Genomic DNA, 13,459 nt, shown 5'->3' with positions numbered 1-13,459 from the left:
GATACATTGAGAGCATTGCCAAGACTGCTGCAAGGAAGGTTGGCTCCCTCTACCGTGCTAGAAAACTACTTACGCCTGACAGTATCCTGTACCTCTATAAGGCCACCATTCACCCATGTATGGAGTAATGTTGTCACATCTGGGCTGGTGCATCTGCTGCTTGTCTCTTGCTCCTGGACAGGGTTCAAAAGAGAGTCACCAACCTGATAGGTCCTGAACTGTCATCTAGGCTTCAGCCTCTGTCCCATCGATGAGATATTGCATCCCTCTGCCTGTTCTACAAATACTTTAATGGTGAATGCTCTGACGAACTGCAAACACTTGTACCTCCTCGACGTAACTACCCCCGACAAACCCGACAAGCTACTAAGTCTCATCCCTTTACAGTAGAGATCCCTAGGTGCAAGAAAGCCTTTTACTCCAATAGTTTCTTCCCCAGAACTGCAGGTCTTTGGAACTCCCTTCCGGGATCTGCTTTCCCAACTGTACTGATATGCAGAAGTTCAAGTGTAATGTGAACAAACATCTTTCTACTCATCTTCCTTCATAATGACCCTGCTAATTAAGTCCCTGATAGAAGCCCCCTGCTTCAAAGTGGCACTGTGCCTTGTTTGGGGTGAAAATTGAATTTAAAAAAAAAAAAAAAAACGTGACAAAATTAATGATAAATAATGCGATTCAAAAAAAAAAAAAATTATACAAGTTGCATATATCTGGTGTTATCTGGGAGTCTTTTTCATTTTAAAAACAATTTTCTACCAAAATTATTTGTTTTAAATAGGATTTTGAAAGATAAATTTAGTTGTATTATTTGGTCATTAAATTATCGAAATGGTTATAAACTAGTTGTAAAGTTTTCATTTCTACAAAAAAAATTTCAATCTTAAATGAGGATTTTCTTCAAATAACTTTCTATACAACACTTTAAACACATTTACATTACATTTCAAGTTTAAAAAAAAAAATCAAAGTAATTCATTCATTTTTGCCAACTGCTAATAATATTAAAATAGCTGATTTGTTTACAAAGAAACCAAAATGCATTCTGCTGGATTTGATATCAGTATTAAATTACTTTTTAAAATAGAATTTAAAAATTAGTTTTATTTTATGTGACAAAATAAATAACACAATCCAATGTGCAATTATCAAAATTATGTTGACATGAGAAAAAAAGCACAAGAAAATGTCACAATTTTTTTTGCTATAAAAATTAGTTCTTTTTACCTAACATTGCATTGGAAAAAAAGAAAACCTAGTATTGCATTAGAAAGAAAAACATTAAAGTCAGGGATTATGAAGAAGAACTTGAAGTCCTACCTAACTAATATTCCTGGTGAATGACGTGGAAAAGAGATCCAGACAATTGCACTTAAGGGAACAATGAGGATGCTAAAAAGAGCTCTCGGTTGGTTTCAATAAAAAGCAGGGCAATGTAGGCAGCTGGTTTGGCTGCCCCATACCCAATGTTACAATCTTCAAAGGAAGAAAATTAAAAAACATTCAAATCTGTTATCATTTTGAAAGAAATTGGATTTTGGAAAGCATAAACATTGTGTAGATTTTTAAGCAGACCAAACTTTGTTCCCTAATAAAATGATCTCTAAAACTCAGGGTAGGCAAACGTTATACTTACCAGAAAGAAGTCGAAGGGATGACTGGCAAGAAACGTCTTGAAAAAAATTGTTTCACATGAGGTTATACAAAAAGAATTTTTCTTTTTCCAAAGATTTTATTTTGTATCCGAAATCACAAGACAATTTGTACATTTTTTTTTATAAAATTTAAACAGCATTTTTTTTTTTTTTTTTTTTGCATGGATATTGCAATGTGGTCACCTTTTGGAACCATACACACACGCAGCAAAAGAGTTCTCACTAATAATAAAATGATCAAAACCTTAATAGAGTCTTCCCTGGAGAATGTCCGTTCTCTTGTTCCTTTGCCGACAAAAACCAACAAGTATTGCAAACCAGCATGAATCTTAGTATACACCTTTCTTATTAAAAAATGAAAATTTTTAAATAATGGAATCCATATATTCATTTAAAAACAAAGAGCGAAACTTCTGGCAAAAATGAATTCTTGCTGAAGATTTGAGTTATTTTTTTTGTTTTATTTAACCGAGAAAGAAAGATGATAAGGTTGGATTTCCACGATAATTGAAAGAAGGACCGTTTAGCCTTTTTGTTTTTTTTTCTTTTTCATCTGCCGTCAGCACCAATCTTTTACCCTGACCCTTTTGTCATCAGAGAAAATCTATTACATTTCAGTATTTTGTAAAAAAAAAAAAAAAAGAAAGTTTTCTAAATCGGTGTTGAAAATTTACACAAAATCCAGTGACAAAACTGATTTGAAGGAAAGATGTTTTAATTTAAAAAAAAGCGAAATTAATGCGAACATCTCCAGAAAAGTGCGCAAAGATTTTGTATCAAATATGGAGACGCATACACACGCAGACACGCAAAACTTTTGTTTTTTAAAATCCCAGTAATTAAAAAAAAGTTTGTTTTTTTTAAATCCCAGTAATTAAAAAAAGTTATTTTCAATAACTTTGGTCGGAGCCAACAATGAAAAGTTCAACAGTTAACATTTACAAATGTGTTTTTCTCAAGCAGAAGTTGATGTGAAATCAATCATCCACAAATTAAGATTTAAATAAAAAAAAAATTCAATAAAAAAAAAAAAAAGGAATGAGTATCCAAACAACAATAAATCACAAAATGTTTTTATATAAATAAATGTACAGAATAATAAAAAGGTGAGAGAGAGACTTGTTAGAAGTTGAACGTTAAAACTTTTGATGCTACCAGGAATTTTGTGGTAGCAAACAAGGCATGGAAATGATCGTGAGTGATGCCCAAACTTACTAGGCTACCATCAGGCCAGGTTGGTATAAATAGTTATAACATTAGAAAGAAGGAGTGTTGGGAGGAGGAGGAGGAGGAGGAGAATCACAGTGCATTTTTGATTCTATAGAGACATAAAAAAAACTCTTAGAAAAAAAAAGGGGGTGGAGAGGGGAAATATAATTGTTTTAATAATAAAAAAAAAATGATGCATTGTCTTTCCTTATGGATTAAAAAAAAAAAAACTGACAATTTAAATAATCTTGACAACTATAAATCTATGACTACAGTTGCAACGACCATTTTGCCATCAAAGAAAAACAAAATGTGGTTCTTAGAGTTTTTCAGTTTTGGTTGTTGACTGTTGCAAATCACCATGGCCGTCAACAAATAATTTTCATTCTAACACTTTCAGTAACGTTCATTACAGATATACGCACCACACAGAGTTTCTTCTAGAAGCACATTCATACATAATGATTCAGACACGTATGCAAACAGATCACATCTCATTAATATTTAGATAATAGACTTGTGGTTCTCACGGTTAACAAAACAATCTCTGGCCTTTGATGGTGATCGAATCATTTTTTTTTCTTTCCCTCATCTGCTCGATAAGACAAGAGCCGATGCGGGCAAAAAGTGTTGTTTCTTCTGTTTCAGTGAATGAATATAAGCAAGCTAGCCAGTGGTCAGTTTTTGGTGGCAGAGTGTGATGTTAAAAAAAAAATTCAAATGAAACCGATGATTCATGGCCATCGACGAAGTATCATTACATTTTGCAATATTGCAATGCCAATGTAAGAGTTCTGACACCCCACATGCTTCCCTCTCATTCTAGAGGAGGAAGTGGAGGGGGTGCTGGTCTGTCAGTGGTCAAGTGAGAGAACAAGATGAGTGATGTTTATGGTGAAAGAAAACGTTCCACTTTTAATAAGTGGCATACCATAACTGCCCCACATGGTGGGTCAGTCTAAAATTGGAAGAGGAGGGGTTGGGTGAGGCAGCAGTCCAATTTGGTGTTGACCCTTTTTTTTGTGTAAAATGGCTGCTGCAGCACAGACTGAGCAGTATTCCTTCGCCCAAAATATCGGATTTAGTATTGGAGAGAAAAAAAATTGTGGTAGAAAATAAACTACATTTTGCTGTTGTGATGCCTCTTTATTCAACGGCAAAACCACACGTCTCTTCCACAGCACACGTTAATTTGCTGTAGAACTTTTCATAATCTTCATACGGTGGTATATCGATTCGGTTGAAACTGAAAAGAAAAATTGAAAAACTTATTTTAAAACAAAAACAAAAAGTAAGTAATGTTTAACTTAGAAAATCTTAGAATATATTTCAGCAGTCAGACCCAAATAGCATTTAAGCTAACAAACCAAGCTTTGCTTCTGAAGAATCAATTTGTATTTGTTATTTTACTTAGTTATGAGTAGGGCTATGACAACAGCATATTCTTTTCATCGTTTTGATTCTCAGGTATATATCCATTGATAGCTTATGTTTTTATGTAGAGTGATGTGGTTCTCGGTTGATTAATTGAGTCTAACTGTGTCGGATATATACTTGGGAGTCAAAACAATGAAAAGAATATGCTGTTGTCCTAGCCCTAGTTATGAGTTATTAAAAAATTAATCTGATCGAGATGACTGGTAATTCGAAACACCTTTTAAATAATCACCTAAAAATAAAAATCTGCAAAATCAATAATTTAGATCGAAGAATATAAGAGTTGCATTTATTTTTTTAAATAAATTTTATTTTTTTCTGAATAAGTTGAAAAACGTGAGAAATAACAATTTTTATTATTTATTACACATAAATCATAAAAAAATTTTATGTCTCACATTTTTTACCTTATTCAGAAAAAAATAAAATTTATTTTAAAAAATAAGGCAACTACGGCTAGGTACAACTAGTGAACACAAAACAAAAAAAAAAAAAAGAATTAAGTAAATCTAAAAAAAACAACAAACAAATGCTAGTAAGAGAAACGTAGAAATAGTGGTTGTGTGCGTGAGTGAACCTAAAACTGTTTGATTTTTACACGAGGGTTATACAAAGAAAGCGCTTTTAGCAGTGAACAGACAAAATGTTTTTTGAATATGATGTTGCTTGCTCGTTTGCGATAATTGTTATTTTTTTTAATTTATTTTTTATAAATTACATTTTCACCCCAAACAAGGCATATTGCCACTTTGTTGTAGAGGGCTACTATCAGGGACATAGGCATCAGGGGTACTGTGTAGGGAGTTGGGCAGCAAGAGGTCGGTTCACATCGCACTTGAACTTCTGCATGTCAGTACAGTTGGGGAAGCAGGGACCCGGCAGGGAATTCCAAAGTCTAGCTGTCCAAACTACTGGAGTAAAAGGCTCTCTTACATCTAAGGATCTCTACTGTGAAGGGGTGGGATTTAGTTGCTTGTCGTGTTTGTCGGAGGTATTTACGTCGAGGGGCACAAGTGCTTGCAGCTCGTCAGAGCATTCTCCATTTAAGTACTTGTAGAAAAGGCAGAGCGATGCAACATTTCGTTGATGGGACAGAGGCTGAAGTTTAGATGACGGTTCAGGACCTATCAGATTGGCGACTTTCTTTTGAACCTTGTCTAGGAGCGAGAGACTAGTAGCAGATGCACCAGCCCAAATATGACAACAATACTCCATACATGGCGAATGGTGGTCTTATAGAGGTACAGGATACTTTCGGGCGTTAGTATCTTTCTAGCACGGTAGAGAGAACCTACCTTCTTCGCAGCGATCCTGGCAATGTTCTCAATGTAATTGTTCCAACTCATGTTTCCTGAGAGCGTTAGGCCGAGGAGTTTAAAAGATGTACTTTCAGATAAAAAGTCATTGGCTATTGCTATTGGTGGTAGAGAAGGTTTCTTGTAATTATTGAAGGAAATAAGTTTAGTCTTGGCAGCATTGAATGTGACCATCCATTTATGTCCCCATTCCACAATAGATCGGAGGTAATTCTTTAGTGCTTCTGCCATTTCTTTAGATATGTGTTCATTTGTTTTCCTGTCGTGCATATTACAGAGTGTGGTGTCATCAGCATATATACCTATCTCACAGGAAATTTTTAGTTTGTCTTGTTGGTAAAAAAGAAAATTCGGCACGAATGTATATTCTTTACAACTAAATAATTTACATGACTGAAGTAGGAATTCTTTTATAATTTATATACATGGATATATATAGTAAACTAAACAGTCACAAACAATTTTAGGTATTGCTAATTTGCATATTAATTTTTTCCTAATAAATTAATATTCTAGAATATACATTTGTCATTTGCATTGTCATATTATCTTGTACATATATGCAATAGTTTCATTGACAGCAAATTGTCCGATGTTGCCAAGATGTTAGGAACAGCTACCACACTTTGATCTTAGCTGAAAGGTTAAGAGGACATAAAAATATTTTTATGACAAGGTGTATTTAAAAAAATGAATAAATAAAAAATATCTATTACTGTACAATTTTTTAATAGGATGACTAATGTTGTATCACTTGAGTTGTCATAAGACTGTCTTCCAAGGAATCATTTCCTTTTTTAAGGAATGTGGTTGTTATCTTCCCAAATATTGAATCCTTTGAGGGAGAATGTTGTATCTGTTCTGTTGTTAGAAAATCATTTTTTTTTCATAAGTGTTAATTTGTGTAGCATCTTTTCTGTTACCATGATACCATGCTGCCAGGCATTACATTCTCCTTGGAGGGTAGTATAGTATGTGTTCGTCCATCATGAACTTCCCAGGCATTATCATTTCTTTTTTTTACGGAGGCTTTTTTTTCTTCTTTAGAGAGTAGTTTAGTATATTTTCATTCGTCATGATACATTTCTGACAGACATTATCTTCTTATTTCTTGGGGAAGAGGGAAATAGTGTTGTATCTGTTTAGTTGTAATGATATCATCAGGCATTACCTCCTTCTTAGTGGAATGAGAGTGAGGGTAATAGTATTCGTTCAGCATGATAACATTCTCTTACTAATTACATCTTGCTTTGAAGATTAGTGTAGTACGGATTTGTTCACTATGATAACATCCTTCCAGATTTGCAAAAAATATGTGGCCAGAGGGATCATATTTTTGTTACGTTTTAAATAAAGGAACGATTAAATTCCAGGTTATGCCAATACTGTTGATAATATGAATTATACATACTGCATATGCATATCTACCTTGCAAAACTGAGGATGAGATTACACACGAAGATAGTTATATCTTTATAGCAGCTATCTTTGCTCCTCATCTTGAATGTGAGACATCAGAGTTATGCCCCTTGCTAACAAAGAGTTGTCTATCTGAGCATTAAGCAACAAGAAACAGTAATCCTCAGTTCCATAGAACATTGAGAAAGCAATAAGGTATTCTACCCCCCCTCCTCCTCCAAAAATGTCTAATAACTTACCATGTGTGTGCCTTTGGTAAATTATCTGTGTTGGTATCAACCTGATGGATAGTGAACAGCCTTGGCCCAGCAGCACCTGTGGAACCTGGATAATGAAAATACAAAGTTTGTTTCTGAATTTTTTAGACGAAGATTGATTATTCGTATCATTCAGGCAACTCTTCTCATCTTGTGTTATTTGCACAACGTTTCAGCGCATGTAACCTCAACCTTGCAAGGAACCATTGTGTAGTGCATAAAGTACTTGGTAAAATTTAGTTGAAGGTTCAATCATCAGTGTGGGTGACACTCAAAAAATACTATTGCGGATTATATCTGATGGAATGAAAGCATGATATTCTGTGGATTAAATAAAGTGTCCAAAATTCTATGCAGATCTAAAAGTTCAACAAGATGCACCTGAAGAAGATTAGAAGTTACATCAGCTGAAATGTTGTGAAAATAACACTCAATATGAAAATAGTCAAAAAATTCCAAATAATATGAACAAAGGTTGAAATTAAAGATAGAATTTCGATATTAATAAAATTTGGAGACAAATTCTTTCATGTATTTCTCGTATCAATATTTTGATAATCACACATTGAATTTTTTTGGGATTAATCAAATATTTATTGAAATCATAACTGCAATGGATGAAAAAATTCATTTTTTGATTTAAGTTAGGATTTTTTAAATAATTTTGTTCATTTAGTAAATAAATCACATTTAATGAAATAATTTGATGTAAAAAAAAAATGCAAAATATTTATCAGATTTAAAGTTAGATTTTTATCGTAAAATTGATTTTCTTTTTTTAAATAAAAGTTTTCTTTCAATGAATTATCTTTCTAAATATATTTTCTTAAAAAAAAAAAAATGGTTTCAGAAAAAAAGAGAAAAAGGAATAGGGGTTGAGAATAAAACAAAAAATGAAACTAAAACAACTCCCGGACAACACTGGGTAAAAATAACTAGTTTTATTATCATATTACACTTGCAATAAACACGGTTCAAAATGCACAGACTTTTTTTTTTTTTCACTAAAGCCAATAAGAAATGATGCTCTCCATCAAAATGACTTCAATCTCAAAGAAATCTATAAATATCTAAATAGACGGCTCTACCCGACGTTAACAGAAAAAAGAAATAAATTTTCAGAATAAATTAAAAGTGGATCACAATAGCTGAGGTTAGGAATGTGACCGTAAGATGTTCAGTCCGATCTCCTATGACCAATATTCAACCTGCTGTTATGTGATGTTGTTATGTGATGTTATGTGATGTCATGTGATGCAGCCGAGCCTGAATGAATGGATTTTGCTGCTGTTGCTTTTTACTATTTTGTCTGTCATCATTAAAATATGTCATCATTAAAATATGTCACCATTTTAAAATATGTCACCATTTTAAAATGTCATCATTAAAATATGTCACCATTTTAAAATATGTCATCATTAAAATATGTCATCATTAAAATATGTCATCATTAAAATATGTCACCATTTTAAAATATGTCACCATTTTAAAATATGTCATCATTAAAATATGTCACCATTTTAAAATATGTCATCATTAAAATATGTCACCATTTTAAAATATGTCATCATTAAAATCTGTCACCATTTTAAAGTATGTCATCATTAAAATATGTCACCATTTTAAAATATGTCATTAAAATATGTCACCATTTAAAAATTTTTTTTCGCGAGACACAATTTTATGTGAAATACAATTTTTTTTTGCTTTTATAAAGAACATCATCCATGTTTGCCGAAATGAAAACTGAAAAACCAGAATAAAATCTTAAACTTGCAGGTTATACGTTAACGACAATGTATGTGAAATAGAATCGTCTATATTACAGAGATGATAAAATGGACACAAATGTAAAAAGACAAAGAAAAATTATTTTGTACTATTCTAAGAAACTTTGAAAGCAATTAAATATTTAACTGCTATCAAATTCATTGTAAATATTTAACTGCTATCAAATTCATTTTAAATATTTAACTGCTATCAAATTCATTGTAAATATTTAACTGCTATCAAATTCATTTTAAATATTTAACTGCTATCAAATTCATTTTAAATATTTAACTGCTATCAAATTCATTTTAAATATTTAACTGCTATCAAATTCATTTTAAATATTTAACTGCTATCAAATTCATTTTAAATATTTAACTGCTATCAAATTCATTTTAAATATTTAACTGCTATCAAATTCATTTTAAATATTTAACTGCTATCAAATTCATTTTAAATATTTAACTGCTATCAAATTCATTTTAAATATTTAACTGCTATCAAATTCATTTTAAATATTTAACTGCTATCAAATTCATTTTAAATATTTAACTGCTATCAAATTCATTGTAAATATTTAACTGCTATCAAATTCATTGTAAATATTTAACTGCTATCAAATTCATTGTAAATATTTAACTGCTATCAAATTCATTGTAAATATTTAACTGCTATCAAATTCATTTTAAATATTTAACTGCTATCAAATTCATTTTAAATATTTAACTGCTATCAAATTCATTTTAAATATTTAACTGCTATCAAATTCATTTTAAATATTTAACTGCTATCCAATTTATTGTAAACAATTGCTATCCAATTTATTGTAAACAATTGCTATCCAATTTATTGTAAACAATTGCTATCCAATTTATTGTAAACAATTGCTATCTAATTTATTGTAAACATTTAATTGCTATCCAATTTATTGTAAATATTTAATTGCTATCCAATTTATTGTAAATATTTAATTGCTATCAACTTTATTGTAAATATTTAATTGCTATCAACTTTATTGTAAATATTTAATTGCTATCAACTTTATTGTAAATATTTAATTGCTATCCAATTTATTGTAAATAATTAATTGCTATCCAATTTATTGTAAATAATTAATTGCTATCCAATTTATTGTAAATAATTAATTGCTATCCAATTTATTGTAAATAATTAATTGCTATCCAATTTATTGTAAATAATTAATTGCTATCCAATTTATTGTAAATAATTAATTGCTATCCAATTTATTGTAAATAATTAATTGCTATCCAATTTATTGTAAATAATTAATTGCTATCCAATTTATTGTAAATATTTAATTGCTATCCAATTTATTGTAAATAATTAATTGCTATCAACTTTATTGTAAATAATTAATTGCTATCCAATTTATTGTAAATAATTAATTGCTATCCAATTTATTGTAAATAATTAATTGCTATCCAATTTATTGTAAATAATTAATTGCTATCAACTTTATTGTAAATAATTAATTGCTATCCAATTTATTGTAAATAATTAATTGCTATCCAATTTATTGTAAATAATTAATTGCTATCCAATTTATTGTAAATAATTAATTGCTATCAACTTTATTGTAAATATTTAATTGCTATCAAATTTATTGTTAATATCTATGTATATATTTATAAAAGTTAAAATGTCTGTGTGTGTGTCTGTTTGTATATATCAAAAAGTGTGAATATGTACGGTAATGCCTTTCTCTATAATAGCCTTCCTTAACTACCATAGAGAAAAGTTGGTAGATACTGCAGAGGTCAATTTTTAAAAAAATTTTGACCCTCCCATAACATTTATTGTTTTGGGCTCAAATTAAATTAAAATGTTTGACCCATGTCCAAGTAATCTACATTTGAAATTTCAAATTAGCAGAGGAGTTTGGTAGATTCTGCAAAGGACAACTCTGTAAACTTGACCTCTTGCCAGCCAAATTTTCACCCAAAAACTGATTAAAAAGCTTGCTGCATGTCTGAATACCCTTTATTTAAAATTTCAAATGTTTAGACCCAAAATTGGCTGAGTAATTTGGTAGAGACAACAGAGGTCAATTTATTTTAACTTTGACCCCAATTATGACCCCTTAACATTTATTGTTTTGGGCTCAAATCAAATTATAATGTTAGATCTATGTCCAAGTAGCCTATATCTAAAATTTCAAGTGTTTAGACCCAAAATCGGCAGAGGAGTTTGGTAGAGTTCTCAAATGTAAAATCGTTGAACTTTGACCCCTTGACAGCCAAATTTCTGGCTGAAAACCCCCATTAAAAAGATTTTCCCAAATCTCAATAGTCCTTATGTCAAATCTCGAGTCTGTAGACTGAAAATTGACAGTGTTATTTAGCAGGGAGATGTACACAGACAGACATTTTAACTTTTATAAATATATAGATAGATATTAACAATAAATTTGATAGCAATTAATATCTACAAGCATCGATAATGACGTAAGTTTAACATATTGAAGGGAACTCCTACGACTCACATCTTATGAAAATTCAAAATATAACTTGTTGTGATAGACATTCAGCAATGAGGCAATCGGTGCTAAACTGTTCCCTCTTTTTTCATTTATCCACTTTTTGTTATTCGCAAATAATAAAACAGAGGGGAGGTCACATATTCTAATGCATGTTTTGAAAATTTATATTCTGTGAATTCAACCATTCTTCTTATTGTACATCGTTTCACACACAAAAAATTGCCCTTGATTTAATGCATTGAAGCAATGATGACAACATTATCACTCAGTGTGTAATGAAATGGGAGTCAGTCAAATATACCATATCATACTAGATGCAGTGCACCTTCCCAGGCATTATTTGCATCTTCAGAAGGGTAGTGGTCGCTTATTACTGATTGCCAGATACTCCTGTACTGGGTAATTTGGATGGGTTTGATCTCTAGTTTTTCATCCAACCTGTGTACACTCTCAATCGAGATAGGTACCCCTACCTTTCAGCCTTATTTCACATCTTATTGTAGCGGGAAGCAAATAAATACCGATTATGTGTTCAGATTTTATGGACATCCTGTACACAGGATAGAGTTTCTGTAAGATATCCAAAACAATACTAACACACACACAAAGAGAAAGCAATGCTAACACACACAAAGAGAAAGCAATTGTTATACAAGAGACACAATGCCAATGTTAAAATTGTTATACCTTGTAGAGCTTTGAAGCCTTGAAGTGGCACCCTTGAGCTTCCAGTGACAAACTGAAGGCACCGTGCTCTCGTTTCATCGTCGTAACTCTCCACAGCTCGCCAGAACCACTTCACAATGTTAGAGTCAGATGTACAGTGTTTCAATCTGGTATGCATTTTCCAATCATCTACATCAATCTTGCCTAAACCACCAATCACAAGCTGTAGAAACAAAAGAAACAGTTTTAATAGAAAACAAGGAATGCAGATGGAAGTTTAAAAATTATATAAGAAAAATGTTAAAACAAATTTGTCCATGAAAATTCCATAAGTGTTTTTTTCATCTGTATAATTTTTACAATCAATATTTTTCATGAAATAATAAACCTCTGTCAAAGTTAATAGTATTAAGAAAAAATTGTCTTTCTTAAACAAAAATAATTATTATTGTTGGGTAAATATTTTTGGAATAAAATGTCTAAACTTGTAACAATTTACATCTTATTAAAACAAATATTCTATGATCATCGAATTACGTTCAATAACTACGATGTTTAAAATATAGATATTCATTTTATTAAAAAAATATTTAACTGACAAAAAAAGTGAATGCTAAGTAAATATTCTTTACATGAAGAGAAAATTATTTTTAACACTTTAAAACTGCAGCATATATGCCTATTTGATAACTGTTTTGTTTTTAAATTGTTTGAGTCAACAAAATTTTATTTATGAAATCTTATTCCATTTTAGAACAATTTTTGACACAGATTTTTTTTTTTTTTTTTTTTTTTTTTTTTTTTTTTTTTTTTTTTTTACTTACCTCTAATTCTCGTTCATCAAACAATTTCAATAAAGTCTGTGGAATTAATTCATGAAATCCTTTCTGCAAAGCTAAAAACTGAGCTTCAATTCCTTGCATAAATCTCCAATTTACATAAAGTCTAGAAAAAAAGATAATGGATGCATAATGAAATGAGATATCAGATACATTAGCAGACATTAGAATTTCCTTTAAATGGTTAGAGATGATGACACTTTAAAAAATTATTTAAAAAGTTTTAATTTTTCATATTTGAGAATTTATCATCTGGTTGAACAGTTGTCATAAGTAATTCACCAATATAAACTGACAGTTTAAAACGTCGATTCTATAGCACTTTGGATGTTGGTAACCTTTACGTGGACCCTTTGGGAAAAGCAATGCGAAAAATGTACAATGCTAATTC

At 30.7% G+C, this 13,459-nt stretch overlaps 1 protein-coding gene across 4 annotated transcripts in view; it reads right to left on the bottom strand.

Moving 5' to 3' along the window:
- Positions 1–2,714: 2,714 nt before the first annotated feature.
- The window catches only part of LOC145284958 (E3 ubiquitin-protein ligase SMURF2-like), a 292,994-nt gene continuing 282,249 nt past the window's right edge, over positions 2,715–13,459 (bottom strand). For all 4 annotated transcript variants that reach the window (XM_080134058.1, XM_080134060.1, XM_080134059.1 and 1 more), the window contains 4 exons: positions 13,054–13,174; positions 12,251–12,452; positions 7,276–7,360; positions 2,715–4,110 (listed from right to left, as the gene is read on the bottom strand). In XM_080134058.1, coding sequence (XP_079990184.1) covers positions 4,011–4,110; positions 7,276–7,360; positions 12,251–12,452; positions 13,054–13,174 — 508 coding nt within the window. In that variant the 3' untranslated portion in view covers positions 2,715–4,010. The remainder of the gene's footprint in view (positions 4,111–7,275; positions 7,361–12,250; positions 12,453–13,053; positions 13,175–13,459) is intronic.

The sequence above is a fragment of the Euprymna scolopes genome, chromosome 9 (genome assembly GCF_053919585.1).
Source record: "Euprymna scolopes isolate OS-2025 chromosome 9, ASM5391958v1, whole genome shotgun sequence".
Taxonomy (NCBI): Eukaryota; Metazoa; Mollusca; class Cephalopoda; order Sepiida; family Sepiolidae; genus Euprymna; species Euprymna scolopes.
Note: the sequence above shows the minus strand (reverse complement) of the source record. Positions and strands in the feature narration are given on the sequence as shown.